We start from the raw sequence: 27,012 nt of genomic DNA on the forward strand, positions 1-27,012 counted from the left end.
GCAATGCTCAATATTTAATGTGACCTAACCTTCTGCCTCTGTGCTTGTCCGAGTGATATGGACGACTAATTTGCTTTAGAACCACTCCCACAAAGACCGGGGGGGATTTCTCACCCTTGCTGAGGCGTTAAAGCCGTATGGCCAGTTATAGCGCAGCGGGGACTGAAAGTCGGCGGGATGCCCGCTATCGTTTATTATTGGTCTTTGTCTTTCGGCGGCTAGGGTGGTATCCCGCTGGCATGCATTAATTCTCAACGTTAGAGTGAAAAGAAATACACCTCATGCAGGAAAGATACCTGCACACTGATTTCCAATACACAAGTGACGAGCAGGTCAGCTAGCCTGGTCCCAGATCGGTTTGTGCTGTGTCGACAACTCCTAGGTTCATTGTCTTGCCACACGTGATGTTTGGCAAGACAGCACAAATAGATAGCTAGACTCTGTTCAAAATAAGGCAATGACTGTTTCGGATGTCTTCTCTACTTTCATCTTTGTTGATGAAATGGCACTTACAGAAGCAGGGCACTCTCAAATGTAGTGGCCGGTTCACTACTAAAGGCGTCAGCTGCTGGCGGCTATCCAAAGTCAGCTAGGCGAACCGAATGAGTCTGCTCGCATACTCCCTTAAAAGACCTCTGCTTGAAAAAACCTGGAAAAAAGCGGCAATAGTACTTTTGTTCATTTTGAGGTGCCATAGCCAGTATACACTTCCTCAAAATAGACAGAATGAATCAAAAATAACTCCAGAAATATCATTCATTTTGACGTTTTTGCAGAGGAGATCTTAGTCGTGCAATTTTATATCTAACTAAGATGTTTGGTGCAGTATTTCTGAACAACAAAAATTGCATGAAAACGAGTCGCTTCCTTGAATGACAAAGACTTTAAATGAGGAATCCCTACTGTTAAACAATCACTGATGAAGTGGGGTAGATTTGGCTACCAACTTCAAAACAAAAAAAACTGTGTGCCCGAAAAATCCCTCAGCGAAGTGCAAAACCCTCACAAAATGTTGTCATAATATATCCACAAACTCTTCTGATCGGTTTCGGTTGGGAAGCATGGAGACACCTTAAGGTAGACCTCACATTGAAATGGATAATGGTGCTTAGTATCAAATTTCACTGTTGAAATGTTTTGGACATGAGGTGCCTACTAAATATTTTCCTACATTGGACAGGAGAAGAGCATGTTTCCCACTGCTGAAATTCTGTTCAATAGGATTGTTGTTATGGGGTGGATCTTTCCTCATCTCTCCAAAGCCCATAGAAGGGAGCGCTCAGTCGATTTTGAGCCACGATTGAGAAATGCCTCTCTGTACCTACTCAATACAACTACAAATAATTGTATTGTATTAATCCCAGAGGGGCAATTACAAAGGCATTAATAGTTGTATTAAAAGTTGTATTGAATTGAAATGTACATCCCTCTTCTTCTCCCTTAGGGGACACGAGACTCATTTAGATGATGATGATGATGGTGGTGACCATGATGATGAAATGCAACAGTAAGTCCTACTGTCTTCAACCCCTTTCTCCTTTCAACTTAACATCTGGCCTCTTAACATTTCATCTGTAAACTGCGGTTATGAATGTTTCGTTATGCAAATGATTGGAACGGGCTACTCTGCTAGGGGCCAGGTTCATGTCCATTAAGCGTTTCTTATTGGACAAGTCCAGATAGTCCGTATTATATTTACTCTGTTTGCTTCCATTTGATGCTTAATAATGCCTAATAGTGCTTAATGAACGTGACCCAGGATATACACTGAGTGTATGAACACCTGCTCTCTCCATGACAGACTGAATCCAGGTGAAAGCTATGATCCCTTATTGATGTCACTTGTTAAATCCACTTCAATTGGTGTAGATGAAGGGGAGGAGACAGGTTAAAGAAGGATGTTTAAACCTTGAGACACTGTGTATGTGTGCCATTCAGAGGGTGAATGGGCAAGACAAAATATTGAAGTGCCTGTGAACGGGGTATGGTAGTAGGTGCCAGGCCCACCGGTTTGTGTCAAGAACTGCAACGCTCAACAGTTTCCCGTGTGTATCAAGAATGGTCCACCACCCAAAGGACATCCAGCCAACTTGACTCCTGTGGGATGCATTGGAGTCAACATGGGCCAGCATCCTTGTGGAATGCTTTTGACGCCTTGTGGAGTCCATGGCCTGACAAATTGAGGCTGTTCTGAGGGCAAAAAGAGGGGTGGTGCAACTCAATATTAGGAAGGTGTTCTTGTACACTGTACACAAAGGTATAACTGTTAGTACAATAATTTGTTCTAATAGTTATGCTCTCTCTCTCTTAGTGCCAAGGGCTCCACATTGCGGCCCAAAGAGCCTCCACCACCGCCTCCCAACGTTAAGGTATGTGTTCTTCAAATGACTCATTGTCCATCGTATGAGACCGAGAGCGTAGTGTTTCCTCACATATCAACCTGTAAGATGATCTCTTTTCTACAGTGTACACACAGGAATCATTTTTGTGGCACCACTTTAAATTGAACACAGCACAACACTTGTTCATATTTCCTATAGCATTATTGTGTGCAGTAGAGCATAATACTTTACATACACTGATGATGATTCCATGTTGACGTGTGTGCTTTTATGCCAATCATGTAGCGTTGTGGGTCACATCAATTTCAACTTTTAATTTTTAATTTTTTACATTTTTTACAAATGTCATTTGTTTAAATTCAGTTGACTTCCTCCATTAACCCTGTTTTGTCTTTTGCTCTCAGCCCATCCCCATTCCACAGGATAGTGCCAACTCCCACGCTCACCATGGCTCCCCTGCTCACCATGGATCTCCCAGTCTCTACGGCTCCCCCGGTGACCATGACGACCACGGGGGGACCATAAAGCGGTGTCCGGCCGCCGAGAGCCCCGCCCGCTCTGCCACCCATGTTCCGCCCAGGCCGCCACCCCCCAGACACCCCCCACACAGGCAGCTTAGCTTAGGTAGGTAACGTAGTCTACAGGCATGCTCACAAACTGAGTGGGTGCATTCTGGGAGTGGTGGTATCCCCTATGTCAGAAATGCATTAATGCTGGTTTTCTTATCTCCCCTGCACTTAATTGGAGAACCAAAGCTGTGGTCCCCTTGAATGAATGAATGGGTCGGTGGGTGAATGAGTCAATTAATAAATGAATGAATCAGTCCGTTGCTTCTATTCAACTCATCACAATACCAACCACAATACCCAACTCGAACCACTTAGACAATAAGTGTGATGATGCTGAGATAAAAGCTACCACTGTTTTCAGGGATCTCTCCTTCCAACCCTGCCAACATTTATCCACTCACTCTACTAAACTCAAGAAGCTCCACCCCACTTCCTCCATGTCTTAGCCAGTCATCTTTTCCAAAGTGGACCCTGAGTGTGTGTGTGTGTGTGCCCCAGCTAGTATTTATAGCCCGTTTAATTAGGAGCAGTGGTGTGACTGGTGTTGTGATAATGTCACATACCCACTCTGCCACATGAGTCACCTTCCAGTACACACACACTCACACAAACTTCCCCAGTTTCCACATCCTGTCTGCTTCGAGTAGTCTGGTGGCAGGGGCCAACTTTCAAACAAAGCTCCCTGTCCCTCACGTGTGGGTCGTAATAGTTTTCCTCCCCTCATCATCTTTCCTTCGCCTGCGCTTGACGTGAAAGAGCTGGACTAGTACCTGGGCTATTCCATCCTATTGTATTCGCCTGTCCTGTTGTTTTCAGATATGTCAAGGAGAAGAGACGAGGACGCCACTTTAGACATAGTCTTAAGTTTAGTCACAGAGGCGATCTTAGTCGTATCAGTGTCTTGTTTCAGCACAATTTTTGGAATTGCTCAGTTCCCACAGAGCCACATTTTATCTTGCTTCCTTTTCACTCTCCACAGCACCATTCAGATTGTGGCTATCGGGGAATCGTTTACATAAATCATGTAATATTTAAAAATGAATCCATAATTAATTTCCCTCCCAACAGGCAATGGGTTCAGCTCGTCAGAAGTGAGTGGGGATGCTGGTGGTGCCGAGAAGCAGTCTACTATGCCACCTAGCGTCACCACGAGGAAGGACAGGAAAGAGATTCCGGTAACATCATAGCAATGTAGCCTTGGTCAGAAACTGTGCGTAAAAATTGGTGGCAACACTTCCTGTGAATAACTTGTGTATAATGCACTTAAAGTGGATTTAGTCAAATCCGTAGTGCATTATAAGACTTCCTGTAAGCATTGTGTTAAACATACAGGTTGTAAAGTTCATTATATTGATAAGTGGTCGTGGCTGTCATTAATTCATTAATACCTATAGTAAGGTGTTTATTATATACATAATGCATTTTTGCATAATGTATTCATAATGAATTACACACAGTGCTGGTTCATAGCAAGTGTTTTATATAGACAGTTTCTGACCTTTTCACATTTTTACACACTCATTTGACTATGTGTTACCTGAAAGTAAGTTATTTGGAGAATAATTTATGTAAATGGTGATTAATTAATGTCCGAACAGCTTTGATAACAGGCTTACATTTTCATTGCAACCTATATAATTATGCGGTTTTGCATTATGACTAAACGTAAATCTTCTCGTTCTTCTTAGAAGTGGATTTTTATTCGCACCCAGAGCTCTGAAGAAATAGCATTTATTCTATGTTTACCTCATTAGTTACTCATTAATAAGCAACGACTTGTGAATTAAAGATCAAAGTGCTACTGTGTCATTCCCAAGTTATTACAGCACTGATAAAGCAGAATGATACCATTGTTGACGTATAGTTAAATAGAACTCTATAAGATCCACATATCATTTTTTTTATATTTAACAATATTACAGCATAATATACAGTATATTTGAACTATGATTGTTAATCATTCTACGCTGACCTTGGTATGATGATGTCATTTCCTGTTTCCTCAGAAACCAATCAGTAATGGCCTTCCCCCTACGCCAAAAGTCCACGTAAGTCTTAACACCCCTTACCTGCTCTTACACACACGCATTGTCAAGTAGAAAACTATAACTCTGCGCTGTAGGAAAAAGCAAATGAGCACTAAGATACAGAAACAAAAGCACAAATGTGTTGATTACACATTCACTATCTAAATCATTTATGTGAGTTGTAATTCATTCATTAGCAACCTAAAAGTAGTAGTGTTGAGTTCACAACACATTTGTAATTACCGCGACTCTCGAGCTAGAGATCCTGCCACAACTTTGTTTCAAAATAAGCGATTTATTATATTGTACTGAATTTATAAAGGGCTTTTCCAGGTGCTCTACATTGTGATATGCTCTACATTGTGATATGCTCTACATTGATCAACTATAACTAAACACCTACATTCCTCTACATCTTGTTTTCTATTTTCGCTGCACAGATGGGAGCCTGTTTCTCCAAAGTCTTCAATGGCTGCCCTCTAAAGATCCACTGTGCGGCGTCTTGGATCAACCCCGACACGAGAGGTTCATTTCTGTCTAACTGCCATGGAACCTGATTCCATCAATTGCAGATAACAGTAAACTGTATTTATGCTGGGTTTTAAGGACAGATGTGGTTTCGTGTCAATGTTCAATGTCCACAAAGGGTGTGCAGGGTGTGACAGACAGAGCGCGATTAAAATTTTGACCGAACCCGCTGTGCGATTGACCTTTTATCTGCAATTGATTGAGTTGAAGCATTTGATAACTTTATTTTTCAGTCTTGCGCTACCAGTCGTCCCACCGTATTCTTGTTGGAGAAAGGCTTGGAGAAGCCTAGAGCAGGAGTCGAAGCTAACTTGATTTTAAGTCTTACCCCATGTCTTATTGGCAGTTTGCGTGTGCTACTATTAGTTTCCTTCTTAGGCAGTGTGCTAAGCAATGTGTGTATTATCCACGTGTGCCAGTCTCTCTGTGCTGTAATACTTAATTGTTTCATTCTCTGTTTTAGACCAATACCTGCTATTTGGCGCCGAAGAGGGCATTTACACTCTAAATCTCAACGAACTACATGACTCCTCCATGGAACAGGTCAGTGTCTTATTATTTCATTTATATTATCTTTTTGCCAGTAAATTGAAATTGTTTTATTTATGTGAAGGTGGAAAATATTCTCTTATCGCATCATACTACAGATTATAGTTCGATTTGAATGCTTCTTTCTGTGTGACTCAAGTAAAGGATTTGAGAATTGATCCACAAGGTTTTATCCACACAGATTTGAGGTTTTATCCACAACTGGTCAATAAGACACGTATTATGATTCATTGTACCACCTACTAAAAACTGAAACTGTTTTTATTCCCTAGCTCTTTCCCCGGAGGTGTACGTGGCTTTATGTCATGAGTAATAGTCTGCTCTCCATATCTGGTAAGGATTCATCATAGAAACCTGTATTGCCACACACACATTGCTAATATATCTCAACAAATAACTAAAAATGTTACATTGTTTGTTTTATTTGTAGTTTATAGAATAGATTCTCCAGACACTTCATATAAAATGTACCTTTGGCCGCACACACATTGTTTTTTAATAAAACATTTATATAGCCTTTATTTAACTAGGCAAGTCAGTTAAGAACAAATTCTTATTTACAATGACAGCCTACCAGGGAACAGTGGTTTAACTGCCTTGTTCAGGGGCAGAACGACAGATTTTTACCTTGTCGGCTCGGGGATTCGATCCAGCAACCTTTCGGTTACTGGCCCAACACTCTAACCGCTAGGCTACCTGCCACCCCAATGACAGTGACATACATTAAAAACATAAACCAAAAGCAGCAATATGTCATCAAGAGCATTAGTCTTATTTTATCATTAAATATGCACTCGTAAATATAAATCGTAAATACTACTTGTCAATACTTGCTTCAGATATACAAGCAGTTAGACACTACTGTTTGCGTGAAAATCTAAGATTTTCAAAGCATTGAAAGGTGTGTTCGTTGTGTTTTTTGGCAGGAAAAGCTTCTCAGCTATACTGTCACAATCTGGCGGGTCTGTACGAGCATGCTCGACAGATGCAGAAGCTGCCAATGGCCATCCCCACCCACCGGCTCCCGGACAAAATCATTCCAAGGTAAGAAGAAGGCGATGTCTCTGTGTGTAGGAGTTTTCTGTGGGAAGAGTCCCACTTTTTCGACTAAATTCCTTGTTACTGTGGTTTTTAGGAAATTTTCCATCTCCAATAAGATTCCCGACACCAAGGGATGTCAGAAGTGCTGTGTAGGTGAGTAGAGATGGACATTCTCTTTTTTTATTTCTCTCATGCTTTTTCTCTCTCTGCCCTTAGTTTTCCCCTCTTTCTACATCCAACCCCTTACTTGCTCACAAGTTGCTATGTCATCTTGGTACAAGATTGAGAGTAGTTGCTACACTACTGTGTTTCTTAGATGCATCACTTCACTACATGTAATAAACACAATACTTATCCATTCCCCTTATAACCAATTATGACAACAACCTCTTCATCTGAGTACCAATAGTTGAAAGATCTTTGAAATATATTATTGTGGTCACAGCTTAATATGATTGACAACCCCGGCTGACTACCAACTATTCCCCCTTAGTGAGAAACCCTTACACGGGCCACAAGTACTTGTGTGGGGCCTTCCAATCCAGTGTGGTCATGTTGGAATGGGTGGAGCCCATGCAGAAGTTCATGCTTATCAAGGTAAGAATTTTTGCATCTGTGTGCGTTTATTTAGTCATCTCTTTGTGTTTGCCAGGCTCACGGTTTACTTCCAAACCTTTGAGGAGTGCTGACAGCACATGTCATAGCCATATGAGGTTTCAACCAAAAACAATAAAGCATTGAGGGTAGCTATGCTAAGAGCCTCCAGGGAAGACAATCCACAACCTTCCGCTAACTGTCCTGTCAAATGGAGGTGTTTGAGATATGCTAAGAGACATCCCTTTACTTTGTAGCCTAAATGCTAATGGAAACACACTTCCCTCTTCCTAAAAACACTGACTTCCCCCTGCCCACTGGCACTGGAGGTGTTTGTGTTTCAGATAAGCATGCAAACCCGCCAACATAAACTAAGCTACCCTTGCTTTGTAACCGACGAGCTAACACTTACCCTGTCCTCTCGTAAGAACATTAACTTTCCTCTGCCATGCCCATGGAGGTGTTCGGGTTTCAGATAATCATGCCAACAAGGCTACCCTTACTTTGTAATCTACAAGCTAATGCTAACTCTAGCCATCTCCTCCCAAGAACATAATTTTAGATTAGCATGCTAGAGTCTAGACCAAGGAGTTCTTAGGTCAGTCAGGATAGTAGAATTGACATGGTGCAATTTCTAAATTTGATTGTGCATCAGCAGTTTTTCTCTTATGTCAGTCACTGACAGTCAGTCAATTAGCCATGTCAGCAAACACATTTTTCGATTGCTAAAGTTAGTTTAGCAGCCAGCTACTAAACTTGTTATCGTGATCGAAATACCGGTCGGGGGCCCCCATTGATTTTGTAAGTCTCACTTTATCATATTAAAAACTGCAAACATTTCTCTCCGCCATATTGAAAAATGTGTAGTATTGCAGGAAATGAGCTGTAAAACAACCAATTTTCTTCTCCACCCCATGACAAAATTAGTAGAATTGCAGGAAATTGGTTTTAAAATTGCAAAATCTTCTTTCCACTCCATTGCAGCAAACTTGCATTAAAACTGCAACACGAAATTAACGCTAAAACTTAAAAAATGTCTCTTGACAGAAGGGGGTCACTCAAATGTGTTGATGTCAATTAGTCTATCAGAAGCTTCTAAAGCCATGACATCATTTACTGGAATTTCCCAAGTTGTTTAAAGGCACCGTTAACTTAACCGTTAACTTAGTGTATGTAAACTTCTGACCCACTGGAATTGTGTGTGATACAGTGAATTATAAGTGAAATAATCTGTCTGTAAACAATTGTTGGAAAAATTACTTGTGTCATGCACAAAGTAGATGTCCTAACCGACTTGCCAAAACTTTAGTTTGTTGAAGAAACTTTAGTGGTTGAAAAACGAGTTTCAAATACTCCAACCTAAGTGTATGTAACCTTCTGACTTCAACTGTTTATCGTACATGTTGTCAATAATACTTTGTGGTTGCGCGCTCGCATCGGCTTTGTTGGTAAACACCCCACCCGTCTACATGCCTAATGCTAACGCTCCTCTACTCGCAAGAACATCGAATTTGAGATTAGCATGCTAACATGCTAGAGTCTAGACCAATGTAGCATAGTGATAATGCTAACCCTCTCTTTCTAACATTGACATAGCTAATGCTAACCCTGTCTTCCTAAGAACATTGACTTTCCCCTGCCCTGCCCGATGGAGGTGTTTGAGATGCTTGTGGTGCCCGAGCACCAGTACCCCCTCATCTGTATGGGCGTCAGCAAGGGCACGGAGCTCAACCAGGTGGTACGCTTTGAGACGCTGGACCCCAACACCGCTTGCCCCTGGCTCAAAGAGTCCGGTAAGGTCTCATTCAAAGACTGACCTTGACTCCTCATTGACATAGACTTGACACAACTCTAGAGAAAATATAGTCCTATTTGATTCCATTCATAATGGAAAATGTTTGACGCTAATAAAGCAACAGATTAAATGGTTAGTTGACGTTTTTATGTTTTTATCTCCTCCTAGACACTCCACAGACCTGTGTAATCCATGTGACTCAACTGGAAAGAGACACCATTCTTGTCTGCCTGGATCGTGAGTCTAGCAGCATGTCTTGGCAATCCAAAAATTTGATTTGCATTGTAATATTATCTATGTAGATTATACATGCATTGTACGTTCATTGTATGCGTTGCTTATAACATTATGACAATATATTAACAGTGTATCATGTTTTATCACTGAGCAGTCCTTTAAATGAGATGGAGGGAAACTCACCTCAATAGCCACCAATGTGTTGCACCCCGCCTGGGTGGACGGCAGCCATTTTGTGCCTGGATGTCTTCAGTTTCATGTAATAGCATCATTGTTTAACTCCTCAGGATCCATTAAGATTGTGAATCTGCAGGGGAGGCTGAAGTCCAGTAGAAAGCTTTCAGCTGAGCTGACGTTTAATTTCCAGATTGAGTCGATAGGTAATTGCCCTTGACCCCTTTGCTAGAGTTTAGCCAACACACACACACACATGTATCAACAGCTATAGAATGGAGAGCAGAGTTTCACAGTCATGTTATGATGAATGACATTCTGGTAAAATTTTGAATTTTTCATATGGTATATTAAACATCCATCTTTTCCACAGTCTGCCTTCAAGACAGTGTTCTGGCTTTCTGGAGACATGGCATGCAAGGGCGGAGTTTCAAATCTAATGAGGCAAGTATTTGAACTGTTTATTGTTGTTGTAATATGATGACTATGATAATGACTGCGATGACGTGAATATTAGATCCTGTCCATATTCCCACCAGATTACACAGGAGATTTCCGACAACACCAGGATATTCCGACTCCTAGGATCAGACAGGTGAGAGATCCATTTTTAGATTGAGGCTAAATCCGTTTAGCAGGGATCATCAACTAGCTTCAGCCTCAGGACTATTTTTTGGGGGGGGCGGATGGTCAGGGGGCCCAGAACATAATTAGAAAGAATTTGTGAACGGCAAATTGACCGCAAGAAGCCCAAACGAATAATCATGTCAAACCTTGCTTACATTTGTATACGATCACATACTGTATGTCTCTATTACGCGTGGGAATACTTTGGAACAAAATTAAAGTCACTCTGAGCTGATTTGCTGGTATTTTTACAGTCTTATGTCCGACAATAAAATAATAACACATTTAAAATAAAATAAAAATTATTTTATTTTTGCTCAGAAAACTTTCAAATAAAATCACCACCATTTGGGGAAACCTGTGTTTAGTGTTGTGGATACAAATTAGTTTAGCGACCTCTGCTGACATGGGTACGAATCCCCTCTGTCCTTTTCATCTATCTGTCCCTCTACACATATCTCCCTCATTTCTGTGCTGTCTCCCTCATTTCGGTGCTGTCAAATTAATAAATAAAAATATGCAAGGTAAATATATTTTTAAGTGCCTCGATTATTGCCTGTAATAGCTATGGTGGCGTTCCAGATCTTATTTTTTTTTCAGAAGATTGCTATATTTTATTCATGCAGTTCATTTTATTTATATCTGCAACATTCAGAACATTTCACATCACTGAATACCTTTGATTGCAGGGTTGTGGTGCTGGAGAGCAGACCTACAGACAACCCTACAGCACACAGCAACCTATACATCCTGGCTGGACACGAGAACAGTTACTAACCACCCTGCGCTCTGGGAACCAGGGTCCTGTTCAGTAGGCATAAAGCTTTCTGAAACGGAGTGCTACAGGGATGTACAGTCTGAACCTGTCCAATAAGAAACCTTAGTTTCATTGTCGGTTGCAAAACATTATTTCATTGTATGCCTTAATGAACATGGCCCAGGATTGGTTTCAGTTACATTTTAAGAGGTTATAAATCTGAATGAAATTCATTCATTGAAAATTGCAATTAGGTTTATTTTTCTATTATTAAATTGGAATTCATGTCCTGAAATTAAACTATGGAACTGACCCCATCCCTGATGGGAACAGACTATGATGAGGAGGACATGTCTGACTCTGCATCTGAGACCAAGGAATTGCAATCGGACTATTCATCGAGCAAGCGACCTTGGATATGTCCGGTTTTTAATTGAACCTTATGATTTGAATTGTAAGTCGACATTTATAGTAACACAAACCCACATTCCTGGATATCACACTATTTCAATATTGACCAACTTCTGAGAGCATGCATCCTTACCTGACAAGTGCTTGACCGATGTGTTTGTAATTTATGTAAATAGAATATTGAGGTTGTACACTATAAGTATGTCATGTAGATAACCATGCTGCATATATTTTGTAAAGTTGCCCCCCAACTTAAGAGATATAAAGAGTTGTTGCCTAATCAATGTGGGGTACTACTTTTAAGGGCTTGTCAACTAATGTAATTTTACAAAACAGTGGTAGGATGTCAAAGAGCAAAGTGTCTGTTCATTTTGATCATGTGTTGCCTTTTTTTAATATGTTAGACTCGTTTTGATATGAAGCCATATGCAATGTCATTTTATTTTCACACACTTTAATTCCAACCCCATAGAAAGTTGTCAATTCTCAGATATGCACTGGTTGTGAAATTTGCACATAGTTGTACGCAATAAAACACTTTATTCTTACATTTAAGGCATGGTTAAGTTGTGCTTATAACAAAGTATCTGCATGAGTGCATTAGAAAACATCATACTACACACTTTAGCTGTAAACTCAGACAAATTTAACCAGGCAATATAAGGTTTATTTTTTTTACATACACGCCAACGCTATTGTTAAAACTGCATTCAAACTGAAGAGACTCTGGGCAGTTGTACCATCTTAGAATCTTTTTCCGTATGGTGGCCAATGAGTTGAATGTTTGCTAAATTGCATTGTTCATATGGTTTGTTCTGGTGTTTGGGCGTCATAGTAAGGCCTCTACCTCATGCATTGGGGAGTCAGTGGGAATATGTGGGGCCAAATTGAACATGTAACACTAAATGTGATTTGCTGACTCCATGTAGCTTACACAACTAAAGGAGGGTATGATGAAGTACAAGGATTTTCTGACTTGGTTTCTTTCCATATTGCTTTTGTGTCATGTAAATACAGTAAAATAAAATTGCTTAATTGTGCCTGTACAACTGCTAATATTTGAACATGTTACATATTAAACATTTTAACTCAAGATGGGCTAAATTGATTGACTGATGAGCCATAGGAAGCCTGTTATTTTTCTCCAAAACTTTAGACGGTATGATGAAGTATAAGGATCTTCTCACTTGGTTTCTTTCCATATTGCTTTTGTGTCATGTAAATATTGTAAAATAAAATTGCTTAATTTCGCCTGTACAACTGCTATATTTGGACATGTTACATATTAAACATTTTAACTCACGAAGGGATACATTGATTGACTGATGAGCTATAGAAAAAAAATAAGAAAGTCTGTTTTTCTCTTTGACATTTTAGTGGGTATATGTCTTTTTAAGCCTATTAAACCTATGGAATAATTTCTGCTAAGATGTAGATGTGTATTTTGAACATTGGGAATACTTACTATACCATGAACTGCTCCACCCAGTTAGTTAGTGGAGGTGTCTGCTTTGGGAAGTCTCCACAAAAAGATGAATGCTTTCCATTATGTTTTCTCTGGGCTCTGTTCGTCAAGTCTGCGACCTCACCGCGTGCGCACAAAACTAGCACTAGTTCACATGCATCGTTGGTATGTTTAACGTCCCATGCACAAGTACAGTGAAATGCCTTTCTTGCAAACTCAACTCAACAACGCAATAATCCAGAACAATGTATTACTAGAAAAAAGCACGAGAAATAATAAAAAAAAAAAAAAGTAATTAAGTAAGCATACTAAAATACAGAAAATATTTTTAAAGTCAGTTCCAATACTACATGAACATGTGCAGGAATATTGGAGTGACGGAGGTAGATATGTATGGAGGTAATGTGACTAGGCACATTGAGTTTGCAATGTGAGTATGCAATGGTTTCAATTGATCTTTCTCATCAAACGATTTTTCATGCTATCGTTTAATTATTACTCTCGGTTTATCCAGATTGTATACATATCTGCGAATGTGGGCAGGCGCGATGATTATCGTAAACAAGCCCTAACGACGTCATTAGCGATCATCTGCGCCTGTGCAATATTCTTCTACCAGCAACTGCACCCGACCCGAGTCATAACAATCGTCTAAATAAATATTTTTGACCAAAGGTAAACTGGTAATTAAAACCAGCCTTTGCGTGGATTCTTGGTTTTCTCGATAACCAAACAAAAAGGCTAAATAGTCTGAAGACATGTTTTGGAAATTATAAATTCATGGAGGATAACACGGTTATCAATATCCACCCTGCCGAAGATTCGGTGAAAATGGGCGATTTTGTACCGAAGAGGTTTTTTTTGCCCAAAATATAGGGAATGATTCAACTGGCCGAAAAGGACGAACAGTATCGCATTTCCCGAAACGTGAAGTGACACATTCACTCCCACGTTGGATACTAGCTAGTCAGCTACGCCACTGTCCACATATTGCTAGTTAGTTCATCACTACTCCAACCATCTTCCGATTAGGATCGATCCGCTACGGCTAGTAACATCACCAGCTCGGCTGCTAGCTAGCTACTACTAGCTTGCTAAATTAGGTAGGGTAACATTTGTTGCCACCAACAACGTCAGTTCGGAACTTGGAAACATTTCCATCTGCCAAAGCAACGCAAGCTTGCTAGTTAGCGTTTGAAGTATCTTTGGGTTCGTGCATTTTGAGCTTTTTTTAAACTCTCGGTGTCCCGAAAGAGCAACCCTGCTAGCTAACGATAGCGACTTGCTTCGGCAGCTGGAGACGGCTAGCTAGCAGCTATCAACATCTGTACACTGCCGATGCAATGGTCGCATTGTTAACTGTTTTGGTAGAGGAATGCTCATTTGGTGGATATTCTGAGGCAGCGGGCCGCACAGAATATTGCACCTCTCAGTTCCAACCACAGGCCACACTATATACTGCTTTGATGTGAGAAGTGGCCGTGAACACACAACGCTCACTGGCTGCAAGATAGCGCACGAAGACCGGCAGCTGAAGCCATGCAAGCGGCCCAGGTTCAGTACGACTTTTTCAGCGAGGAGAACGCACCGAAATGGCGGGGGCTATTGGTACCCTCCCTGAACAAGGTAAGCTAGGAAGTTGGCAGGTGCCAAGCGAACAAATTAACGTTAGACGGCGAGGGTATGCATTACAAGCAAAGTGGCTATTATTAGCTAGCCAGCTAACGTTAATTAGCTACCTTAAACTGTGTTATTTTTGTAGGAATTGATTTTTGTAACAAACATTTAATGGTGCCACGTCAAAACACACCATGTTGCCAGTGACATGGTTTGGTTGGTCAAATCACATTTTATTGGGTGCATACACGTATTTATCAGACGTTATTGCGGGTGTAGCGAGATGATTGTGTATGCTAATAGTACCAAGATAACATTGTATTTCGATTACTGTTAGCTGCCCCCCGCTCATTATTGGGGTGCACCCGTGGGGACGCGATGCTTCTATATGACACAGCCCTATGTTTGACTCAAATGGTTTTGTTTGATTCCCTCACCTAAACTCGAACGTCACTAGTTCCCCATCCATTACACCATTCCTAAAAACGTCCCCTTTTATCTGTATCTGCTATCTCAGCGTCACTGTATGTACATCTTGTCCACAGTGTCAGTTTGAGTGTGACGGAACTGGAAGCTTCTGTGGGGGAGGACGGCTGTCACGCTCACAGAACGTCACCCCCCCTCGGCAAAACTGCATCACTTTTTCCTAAGCTAAGGGCTCCATAGTAACGTTGAAACTGGGCCCTCAATTTCAGACATGTAATAAAGTACTTGCTAGCAGCAACCCTGAATATTGTAGTACTAATCATCATGAAACGAGTCATTTGTTTGTTCTTGTCCCTGAAGGCAGTTTTGGAAATTCTATGTTGGTGGAGGTGATGGTGGACTGTCATAGCCTATTCATGACCAATAAATGACTATTTGACCGTTTACATGGACAACATCATTGACACTACAGTAGTTGTTGCTAGATTAGTCATAAGTATCTTTTTATATTGTTGTTGTGATACACTGCTTTACTCTACCTCCTACCAAAGAAAATAACAACATGCAAATTGCACACCTAGACTTGTCAGGTATTTGAAGAGAAATTAGGTTTTGAAACATTGCATGGGTCACAGCTCATCAAGATTGACTCAGCGCCTTTTTTCAAGTAGGTTCTGACTCAGTCTCAATATTTTGGGACGCCCTCATATAGTCTCATGAAGGTGGTGGCCATGTTTTTGGCGATTTACAGACCTTTGGGGTGGTTTGAAATAACATGTCTGATGTGGGCAAAGTTTAGTGACACACCACACACGGTACCTTGGTCTACACAGAGTGAACACTGACTAGCGCCTCTGGTTTGCGTGTGTGTGTTGGTAAATAGAGGCCTATAGCTGGCGTGAGGCGATTAGGGTGGGGTTTTTCAGCAAGATGCTGCAAGCAGGGGAATGCCGAGTCAGTGAACTTCAGTCACAGCTCTCAAGTGAGATGTTACAATGACAGTTGAGAAAATTGTTTCTTTAAAAAAAATGTTCTTTACATTTTTATTTGTTCACCCCAGTGCTTTCTTAAGATGAGTGTTTTCAATGACTAGCATATATTTAGTTCATGTTTGGGCACTGCAACGTTCTTAGTTAAAACCACTCCAGACCAACCAATTTAGGCCAAAACAGAAAAACTATTGGGCCTATATAATGGTAGTAGACAAGATGAAAGGACACCTGAATAACAAACACAATAAGTATCCCAATTTACAATGTGAGTTTGACATGAAGGGGTAGGCCCAGCCTAAGCCCCTCTGTGTCACGTTGGACCGGAGGTAGTGATCATGAGAAGAGAATGCTAAGAAGAACTGGAAGAATCAGAACAATACTTAAACAGTAGGTTAATAATATCGAAACTGAATTCTAGCCTACTGAAAGAAAAACATCCTAATGGACCAGCTAGGACTGAATTATGTAATGATAGTGTGCCGCTTGATATGAATCTGGAAATGAAAATTACCTTTGACATGCCTCGGTTAATCTTTTAGCTAACGCTGCAGAAACGGTACACTGTGAGTTATGTTGAGAAGTTGGTCTTACGTGGGAGATTGAACGAACTGTGGAGGAATGCCGCAGAGAAACAGTTCAAGTCTTTGCTCGAGGTCCCACTTTTGGATGACTGGCACATGTGGAATCCCAACGAGGGGGGATGGCCTCTGCATTCCTGTTGTGTGTAGACTGGCAAGGGCCGGCAAATGCCAAAGTGCGATGATGCCGTAGCAATACAACACCACAGGCATGGCAGGAATGTAGCCCAATGCATGAGGTCAGAGCAAGTCAGCCCTCGCAGAAAACAGGAGTGAGTGACAACGAAGGGGAGGTTTAGCCCCAGTTGGTCGCATTAAGGACATTTTTGCAACAAGCTTTTACCCCCTTCTCCTCCAAACCTCCCCCATTTGATCCCTCAAGTGTTGCTTTCCCCGCTCAAGCTGTGTCAACAAGTCTAGGAGCGGTTATGGAAGACTTCAAACGAGCCTCATGGCAAGACCAGCTTCTCCTCATTGAGCCGTTCAAAGTTGACACACCCTCTGTTCACCCTATTGATTTAGCAATTGGCCTATCGGCTTCAAAAAAAAAATGGTTACATTTGTCTGGAATGTTCTGGCACAGGGAACTGAGAGGATTTGAAAACGTGCATGCACTCCAGTGGATGAGCATTGTTCAGGTTTCTGCTGTGGAATGAAATGGGGAAATAGGGTCAGTTTTCTCATGCCATTTAAAAAATACCTATAATTTCTCCATGGTCCACTGCTCAAGACATTTTGGCCTGCTTTGCCAAAGCCAAGATGCCAGGTTAGCCAGCCCTGCCAGGAAAAGCATTGTCAAGAGCAAGCCCTCGTTTTAGCCTCCCCACAAATTTCCAATGGCGTGAGTTTGCAAAGTCTTTGAAGTTCTCTGCTGGATTTTTTAAAACTTTATGCACAGAGTAATTTGTTCATTTTGTGGGGAGAAGTTGTGGTCAGGTTTTAAAAAATATATATATATTAAAAGAAAAACAGCTGTAGTCTAGAATATCCCCTAATATTCTCCCAGCCCTGCTAAACATCAATGAACATGATCTTCAATTGGGGATGGAAAATGTCACACTGATTCTTCCATATGTACTTAAAGACTTTTCACATTACAATGGCATTTAACATCCAAACATGCTGCATCTTGCCTCTACTCTTTGGCGATAATTAATCAGTCTAGCATCTGCAATAATCACAATTTTCAAGCGCAGACAATTTTCCATATAAACGGTGTGCCCCATTCCTCTTTCTCTTGTTCCCCTAATCTGTTTGCTAGGGATGTGACGATTCACCGATATGCATCGGTCCCCGATTCAAATGTTTAACATCGGTCCGCGGACCCCAAACCGATCCAAATGTAGCTTGCATCTGGTCATAAAATCGATTAAAACTTCACAAATCACCTGTTCACAATTTTTGGGGAATCGTATTAAATTCTTTCTACCTTCCGAAACTACCTCATCTTTTGTGACAACTGGTGTCCTCTCCTTCAGTGTTGAACTGCGTGTGACTGTTGACAGTCATTGATCTACAAGTCATTTTGCATGCTAAACAACTCCAGACATCATCAGTAGCCTAGGCAAACTGTGCTCAGCTTTGGGCGCTGACCAATGTGCGGTAGGCGGTCTGTTCCTGATATTGCACATCTGCTCGGCACCTTCAGCATTCATATAGTAAAATGGCTCAGCTATATTAGTTGACTAAAAATCTGTGTTTGCTGGGTATTGATATCTATGCACTGTTGAAAATTGTGTTTTAGGGGAATACAAGTAAGCTACCGGAGACAACTCTCATATGGATTTACCTGCCAAACAGTGCTTAAAATACATTTTATTTTGATTGTTCAGGTTCACCATCAGCAATAGTTTTGTCTGTATATGGTAATTTCTATATATAAAGGGTAAAGTTCATAATGTGGACCGCAATCCTTTTTGCGAGGCTCGCTGCATGGTTGAAGCGAGAGGAGAAGAAAATGTCACTCTGTAAAAACTTAAAAATGGTCAAAACCATTAGATTTTGAGATGGGGTGAAATTCAAAGTATAGCTAATTTGTAAATGATAAATATTGATACAATACTAGCTCAAACAATTAATCCACTAATTAACTTGTCATTTTAGCAGGTGGTGATTTTTTTATTTGACCTTTTATTTAACCCGGCAAGTCAGTTAAGAACAAATTCTTATTTTCAATGACGGCCTAGGAACAGTGGGTTAACAGCCTGTTCAGGGGCAGAACGACAGATTTATAACTTGTCAGCTCGGGGGTTTGAACTTGCAACCTTCCGGTCACTAGTCCAACGCTCTAACCACTAGGCTACCCTGCTGCCCCAAATCACCGATTTTAGAAGTGGGGTTGACAAAAAACAGGCTCCACCCCCCCACCATAGACATACATCATTTACACACAGACACACGCACATAAATCAACTCAGACAGATTCAGCTCAGGGAGGCCCAGCTCATGAGGTCCATCAGCAGATTTTTATATAGAATGGAAAATGAATGTGTTAGTGCGTCGAACTGAATTGCATTTATTCGTTCTCAAATCAAACAGAATTGTTTCAAACTAAAAAGTATCGTTCCTGTATGTGAAAGATGCACATCCCCACTATTTGCATGTCGTGCCGTGCAGGCCCGCACTGGCTGGGGTTCCTGGGAATGAAATTCCTGGCATTGCTTTGGGTTAGTCTGGCATGCAGGAACCAGGGCCTTCTCTCCACCACACCCACCTGCCTGGGACGGGCAGCTCCGGCCCGGATTCCTTCTGCTCTTTAACCCCTTTTCATAAACCCTTAGCCCCTTCCCACATAATTCACGCAGACCTGACAGGACCTGGACAGGTGGAAGTGCTATTGGAGAGGTGCTATAGGTTGCAGATTAGGAGATCTGTCTGGTCCCTTCAGTTCTGTTAAGACTCTTGAGGAAAGGGCTATGGGCAAGGGTTGGTTACCAGAGTTGAGTTGGGATTGAGGGAGGAGCACCTGGGTACACCAGCTTGGTTGTCATCGGAAACCTCTGGGCCAAGAGTGACACAGGATCAGGTGAAGAGGTCATGTGGGGCTAGGGCTCACAAGGCCACCTTGCACATCTGGAGTCAATTCACTTGAGCTTGAATCGTCATCAACGATATTGATTCACATGATCAGCAGCTTACTCTGGATTTGAGACTCCCATGCTTCCTTCTAGAACGACACTCAGTCCACTCATAACCTGGGGTTGGAGAATGACCTTGAATTTGCAACCAAGTATTTCATTCTACTCTTTACTTGATGTTGTCTATCAGAGGACCACACTGCTCTACTACACATGTCTGGAGGTGAGGACAAGCCTTGACGAAATGTAAAACACACAACACTTTTTGATTTGAAGTCCACCTTAGGCATTGTTTCTGTGGGGGAGCATTGAGTTGGCCCCCAATTTTCAGTTAGAATAATGAGCCTTTCTTCCAATTTTTCTTGGAGCTTCCCATAAACCTATCCTCCATATATTATCTTGTGTGTGTGCAGATTTTATTTGCAACTCATTTATTCAGATTATTATTACCTTTTATTATAATGGGTTTTAAGACTTTTTTTTCACTTTTTTGTTTATTTCTCATTTGCCTTCACAAGGAGGCAGAGCAAATGAAGAAGTCTGATCAAACGGTCTAAAGAATTGCAGCATGCAATGTATTGCAGCATACAGGTTATCTTCAAGCAGAGCTTTCTAGTCAATCTTCCATTTTTTTTTCCCCAATTGGCAATCATGATGTAGCCTAACATGAGCCTTGTGTCAGGCTAGGCTACATATTTTACATTATCTCAGGACCTCCTGTTAGACCTTGATCGTTCCCCACTCAAAACACACTTCTGAAAGCACCTACGTATATGCCCACGACAGATGAATACCTCTGTTTGTTCCGTCGCGAGGTGAGAAAGGTAGGTAGAGGTGTGTGTCAGTGACGGTCGTTGCCGTTTAAGATGAGGGAGGATGATCTTTGTTTATGAGCATTGTCTTTCAATTACAGCATAGTGGATGACTCATTCATGTTCCATTCACCCAGCTCAAAGTAACACCCAGCTCAATCTAACGTCGATAGTTTTAGGCTCATATGCTACTCACATTTTCCCTGTACCAATGAGTGAAAGTTTACAACGTAGGTGCACCGGTCGAGAGAATTTTGAGTAATCAAGGTGCGAGACAATGACTCAATACCGCCTTGCACACACTTGCCTGCATCTAGCTGACCTAGGGTGTAATCATTAGTCCAACAGTTACAAATTAGTTTCTATTGTACAAATTCATGTATGTTCATCCCTCTTCCGTTTTAAGGAATGTTTTTCAACCGAATTAGCGGGATCAATACACCCCTTATCAGACACAGTTCACATTCATAGCAGCCACCAAAAAAATTGCATGCTCACTTTGCTTGTTGTGTATATATAATTCCTTCTTGCAACTATCAACATGCTTTCCTCCTATCACCTTTTCCTGTCGCTTGTGGACTTCAGTGCACAACACATCAGCTGTCTGACCAGGTGAAAAAACATTTCCAAGCCAAACCTTCATATCAGGACCGCTGGCCGCGATACACAGCCTAAATCGTTGTCCCGTCATAGTCAACATAGCTACTAGAACTAACGTGTTAGTAAACTGGCTACAATCATGCAGTACAACGTACAGTCAGAAAGCAGTTTAGCATTTACACTGGTGGGCCCCGGTGGCAATAAATTAATAAAACCAAAATCTTGACTTGGAAGAGTTCCAGTGTTGGATAGCCAGCAAGCTAACATGGCATCCCTCTCTGTTTGAGTAGGCTAAACTAGCTAGCTACATTCGATAGCTAAGTGAAAGTTTAAAAATAAACATACAACCATATATATCTCACTCTTGCTTCTCCTTAATTTTGGAAGAAATTTATATTCAAAACTGTTCAGCTGTCTTTCCACTCACCACATTTTAGGCACTTCTGTGCTAGCTAGCTGTAGTTTATTTTTTCAGTACTAGTGTCATTCTCTGGTCCTTTCATTTGGTGGACAACATGTTAGTTCATGCTGCAAGAGCTCTGATAGGTTGGAGGTCGTCCTCAGGAAGTTGTCACAATGACTGTGTAAGTCTATGGAAGGGGGTGAGAACCATGAGCCTCCTAGGTTTTGTATTAAGTCATTGTACCAAGAGGAGGATGGAAGCTACACCATGGTACTACACTACAGAGTGCTGTTGAGGCTACTGTAGACCTTCACTGCAAGATGGTGTGTTTTAATCAATTATTTGGTGAGGTGAATATATTTAGTATAGTTTTATTTCTATTAAATTCACTGAGGAGGATGGTGCTCCACTGAGGAGCTGTGTGTGTAAAATGGAGGCATTAGAGAACATTCAGGCTTTATTGACCCAGTACAGCATCCTCTGTATTTCCATAGAAGATGGGCGTTTTCTTTGCCTTGTGATGGGAGAAGATTGCACTTCAGCTGCAATACGATTTTCTCCATGTTCCGATTCTCTGCCTTTCTATCTGAAGTTGTCACTTGCTTGTTGAATTGGTGTTTGTCATGGGCTCGAATTGGTTTCCACCGTATTTTTTGCTCCAATGAAGTATCAAGCGTGTGTAAAGCTGTCATCAAGGAAAATTATGGCTACTTTGATGAATCTCAAATATATTTTGATTTTAACACTTTTTTGGTTATTACATGATTCCATATGCGTTATTTCATAGTTTTGATGTCTTCATTGTTATTGTACAATGTGGAAAATAGTCAAAACAAAGAAAAACCCTTGAATGAGTAGGTGTGTAAACTACTGGTACTGTATGTATTTTGGAGTTTGTATTTAGTTTTTTATTTTATTTTAATTGTTGGAAATAAATGACTGTTAACAGCAGGAAATCAGCTCCAAGTGATTTTAATTTAGGTAATCTGTTTCACAGTATTCCCATGCCTAATAGAGAGATGCGTGTAATTGCATACAAATGTAAGCAAGGTTTGAAATGTATTGTTTTAGTCAAATACATCTATTTGGGCTTCTTGCGGTCATTTTGCTCTCTCCAAATAATTAGTAATCATGTTGAAAAAATCTTAATGATCCCTGCTGTAGGTTATAATCCCCTCATTACTTACCTCCCTTTTATTTAGCTTTTCACGCTATCTGCGCCTTTTTGCTTTTATTCACTCTGCACCATTTTTACCGATCAGTTTACTATTTTATGCAGTCTCTCCCTTAAAATTAAATGGCATATTCCTAAAAAATAGTTTTACTTTCTATTTCTAAGGTCTCCATCTTTTCACTATCTGACCTCAGAAAACACCCTCTCTCGCTCACACTCAATCTCTCCCTTTGTAACTCTCTCTGCCTCTGAAGAGCTGCCAAGTTGAGTAGAGACCGTGCCCTCTCTAAGAGGAGGAGGGGAGTAGAGACTCAGAGCTTGCTTAGTCATGCTCTGATAGGAGGCCTCGGCTGGCGAGGCGAACTGAGGAGACCGGAGTGTCTATGCTGTGCTCTCGTCACTGGGCTCAGTCAGTTACCAGGGACACAGAGTTAGAGGCAGTAGTCCCACTCCATGAGCTACAACCGCAAACGTATGCTTATTCCAACCTAAACTCAAGTAGCCTAATTGTGTACTTTTTCCCTAACGTATTTGAACCATTACCAGCCATAAAGTTAAGATTGATGTGTTGTCTTGTACCAACTCGATGGATGATGGTTAGGAGATGCAGGACCAAAAGGTAGGCCTCAACATTAGAGTAATGTGTCTTTATAGTTATGTTCGTAGCGACAACCCTTCATCGCTGGTCATCTCTTTTTCTAGCCATGTTTGTCACTGTTTGAGTGACTGCATGAAGTGGGCACAAGTTTGTCAGTAGTCAACCCAAAATTAGTTTGGGATAATGATAACTTAATAGCAATTTCCTGCTGGAAATATATGAATTGACTTGGAAAATAGCTTTCATCAATAATCATGTAGCCTATGTCTAGTGTTTGATTTAAAGACAACCATGGGCTGTGTTCAAGGAGTTTAGGTCTATGTTATGATGTGCATGTTCTGCAAGAACTCCTCGTGTAGGTCACAGTGACTTGTGACTGTTATGATGGAGTGCACTTGACTGGAATGCAGATGGGCCTATCCAGAGTAAGAATGTATTTGAGTAGACTAGGTACTGGTGAACACAGCACTCTGAATTTGCATTTCATCAGGTAGGCCTAATACTCGTTGGCTGTATTGCAATTTGCAAATGCATATCTAGAGGGCTTTTCCAAAGGGGAGCCACACTACAAGCCTATTTGTCTTTTTTATTCATTACATTATATTCCACCGCATCCTATCCAACCAAAAGAGAGTGTGAAGTCTAGCCTACTTTCAGTAAAAAGTTGACTTATTGTATTCTGTCTGTTTTCGAGTGGTCCAAATGAGAAATCCCCATTTTATTTTAAATTTTTACAAAGGGTATTTTATTTATTTATTTATATAACTAAATACTATTTGTATTCACACTGCCCTTGCCTTTGAATGAGGACTCAACTCTCTCGCCAGTTCACTTCGCCTATTTTGTGGTCCTAGTCCTCTTTATTCACATTTGCCAAGTTCAGAAAGGATCCAAAAGCTTTTTCCAACATTCCCTGAATGCACTCTGTGTTTTTACAAAGTGCAGGACAAGCCATCCCATCAGAATTTATCAGACCGCTATATATACCTACTTACAGTGGTGGGGGAAAAGTACCAAATTATCATACTTGAGTAAAAATAAAGATACCTTATTAATAGAAAAACACTCAAGTAAAAGTCAGTCACCCAGTAAAACACTATTTGAGTAAAAGTATTTTGTTTTAAATATACGTAAGTATCAAAAGTAAATGTAATTGCTAAAATATATTTAAGTATTATAAATAATTTCAAATTCCTGCAAACCAGAAGACACAATAAAAAAATAAAAAAGAGTAAATAATTTTTTTTCTATATATACACAGTTGAAGTCGAAGTTTACATGAACCAAATACATTTCAACTCAGTTTTTCACAATTCCTGAAATTTAATCCGAATAACAATTCCCTGTCTTAGGTCAGTTAACATCACCACTTTATTTTAAGAATGTGAAATGTCAGAATAATAGTAGAGTGAATTATTTATTTCAGCTTTTATTTCTTTCATCACATTCCCAGTGGGTCAGAAGTTGACATACACTCAATTAGTATTTGGTAGCATTGCCTTTAAATTGATTTAATTTGGGTCAAACGTTTCGGGTAGCCTTCCACAAGCATCCCACAATAAGTTGGGTGAATTTTGGCCTGTTCCTCCTGACAGAGCTGGTGTAACTGAGTTTCGTTTGTAAGCCTCCTTGCTCGCACATGCTTTTTCAGTTCTGCCCACAAATTTTCTATAGGATTACGGTCAGGGCTTTGTGATGACCACTCCAATACTTTGACTTTGTTGTCCTTAAGCCATTTTGCAACAACTTTGGAAGTATGCTTGGGGTCATTGTCCATTTGGAAGTCCCATTTGCGACCAAGCTTTAACTTCCTGACTGATGTCTTGAGATGTTGTTTCAATATATCCACATAATTCTCCTACCTCATGATGCTATCTATTTTGTGAAGTGCACCAATGCCTCCTACAGCAAATCACCCCCACAACATGACGCTGCCACCCCGTGCTTCACGGTTGGGATGGTGTTCTTAGGCTTGCAAGCATCCCCCTTTTTTCTCCGAACATAACGATAGTCATTATGGCCAAACAGTTCTATTTTTGTTTCATCAAACCAGAAGACATTTCTCCAAAAAGTACGATCTTTGTCCCCATGTGCAGTTGCAAATTGTAGTCTGACTTTTTTGTGGCGGTTTTGGAGCAGTGGCTTCTTCCTTGCTGAGCGGCCTTTCAGGTTATGTCGATTTAGGACTAATTTTACTGTTGGTATAGATACTTTTGTACCCGTTTCCTCCAGAATCTTTACAAGGTCCTTTGCGGTTGTTCTGGGATTGATTTGCACCTTTCGCACCAATGTGCGTTCATCTCTAGGAGACAGAGCGCGTCTCCTTCCTGAGCGGTATGACGGCTGCGTAGTCCCATGGTGTTTATACTTGTATACTATTGTTTGTACAGATGGACGTGGTACCTTCAGGCATTTGGAAATTGCTCCCAATGATGAACCAGAGTTGTGGAGGTCTACAATTATTTTTCTGAGGTCTTGGCTGAGTTCTTTTGATTTTTCCCATGATGTCAAGCAAAGAGGCACTGAGTTTGAAGGTAGGCCTTGAAATACGTCTACAGGTACATCTCCAATTGACTCAAATGATTTCAATTAGCCTAAATCCATGACATAATATTCTGGAATTTTCCAAGCTGTTTAAAGGCACAGTCAACTTAGTGTATGTAAACTTCTGACCCACTGAAATTGTGAAACAGTGAAATAATCTTACTTTAGACAATTGTTGGAAAAATTACTTGTCATGCATAAAGTATATGTCCTAACCGACTTGCCAAAACGATAGTTTGTTAACAAATAACTTGTGGAGTGGTTGAAAAGCGAGTTTTAATGACTCCAACCTAGTTGTGTGTGTATATATCTAACTTTGTTAAAACAATTCAAAATATGTTTATATTGACTCTACAGATACCCTAAAATGTAATCCAACAATAATTTTTCATACGGAAAGTAGTATGTTCAATAGGAAACCGATATTAGCAGGTGTGTCTTGTCTTCCTCGTGCGACCAAACATGAATTTCCAATAGTGTGTCCCAGTACTAAAACTCAAGAAACAAGCCTGAAACCTTGAACACGGTGCTGACACCATGTGGAAGCCATAGGAATTGCATTCTGAGAGCTAGATTTAATTATTTCTCTATACTTTCCATTGTAATAGTATAGGCTCTCTCTCAAATAAATTCTGGTTAGTTTTTCTATGGATTTTCTCCTACCATATCTTTTGTGTTATAGTCTCCAACATTTTTTCTTTCCAATGGTACCAATTATATGCATATCTGGCTTCAGGGCCTGAGCAACAGGCAGTTTACTTTGGGCACGTCAGTCAGGTGGAAATTGAGAAAAAAGGACCCTAGCCTGAAGTGTCAGAACCCACATTTATTAAAATAAATTTTCTTTGCAAATAAGTTTCCTTCCCACTCTTATGTAGGTTTCATAACAGCAAGGAAATAACACTGTCACAACAGGTCTAAATATGTGTCATGACAGTGTTATGTCAGCTGTTAGGACATGATATGGTTATGACCTTGCAGGTCAAGTAAAGGGTTACTTCATCTTCTTTCTTTTGTGGCACATTGGTCTTATGGCAGGGGAAATGGTGTTGCAGTAGTCTAGTGTGTGGTGCGG

The 27,012-nt window shown here is 40.7% G+C and overlaps 2 protein-coding genes across 4 annotated transcripts in view; both read left to right on the forward strand.

The window, feature by feature from the left end:
• Positions 1-12,745, forward strand: part of map4k3a (mitogen-activated protein kinase kinase kinase kinase 3a) — a 79,913-nt gene extending 67,168 nt beyond the window's left edge. For both annotated transcript variants that reach the window (XM_036949774.2, XM_036949775.2), the window contains 17 exons: positions 1,445-1,507; positions 2,312-2,369; positions 2,747-2,966; positions 3,980-4,086; positions 4,918-4,959; positions 5,379-5,463; positions 5,930-6,009; positions 6,288-6,348; positions 6,942-7,059; positions 7,151-7,209; positions 7,550-7,653; positions 9,272-9,443; positions 9,614-9,682; positions 9,970-10,062; positions 10,230-10,300; positions 10,396-10,451; positions 11,173-12,745. In XM_036949774.2, the coding sequence (XP_036805669.2) occupies positions 1,445-1,507; positions 2,312-2,369; positions 2,747-2,966; positions 3,980-4,086; positions 4,918-4,959; positions 5,379-5,463; positions 5,930-6,009; positions 6,288-6,348; positions 6,942-7,059; positions 7,151-7,209; positions 7,550-7,653; positions 9,272-9,443; positions 9,614-9,682; positions 9,970-10,062; positions 10,230-10,300; positions 10,396-10,451; positions 11,173-11,260 (1,546 nt within the window). In that variant the 3' untranslated portion in view covers positions 11,261-12,745. The remainder of the gene's footprint in view (positions 1-1,444; positions 1,508-2,311; positions 2,370-2,746; positions 2,967-3,979; positions 4,087-4,917; positions 4,960-5,378; positions 5,464-5,929; positions 6,010-6,287; positions 6,349-6,941; positions 7,060-7,150; positions 7,210-7,549; positions 7,654-9,271; positions 9,444-9,613; positions 9,683-9,969; positions 10,063-10,229; positions 10,301-10,395; positions 10,452-11,172) is intronic.
• A 790-nt stretch (positions 12,746-13,535) lies between these two features.
• The window catches only part of LOC110493792 (son of sevenless homolog 1), a 74,507-nt gene continuing 61,030 nt past the window's right edge, over positions 13,536-27,012 (forward strand). For both annotated transcript variants that reach the window (XM_036949778.2, XM_036949779.2), the window contains exon 1: positions 13,536-14,742. In XM_036949778.2, the coding sequence (XP_036805673.1) occupies positions 14,656-14,742 (87 nt within the window). In that variant the 5' untranslated portion in view covers positions 13,536-14,655. The remainder of the gene's footprint in view (positions 14,743-27,012) is intronic.

This window comes from Oncorhynchus mykiss, chromosome 17 (assembly GCF_057628025.1).
Source record: "Oncorhynchus mykiss isolate SJ-2025 chromosome 17, ASM5762802v1, whole genome shotgun sequence".
Taxonomy (NCBI): domain Eukaryota; kingdom Metazoa; phylum Chordata; class Actinopteri; order Salmoniformes; family Salmonidae; genus Oncorhynchus; species Oncorhynchus mykiss.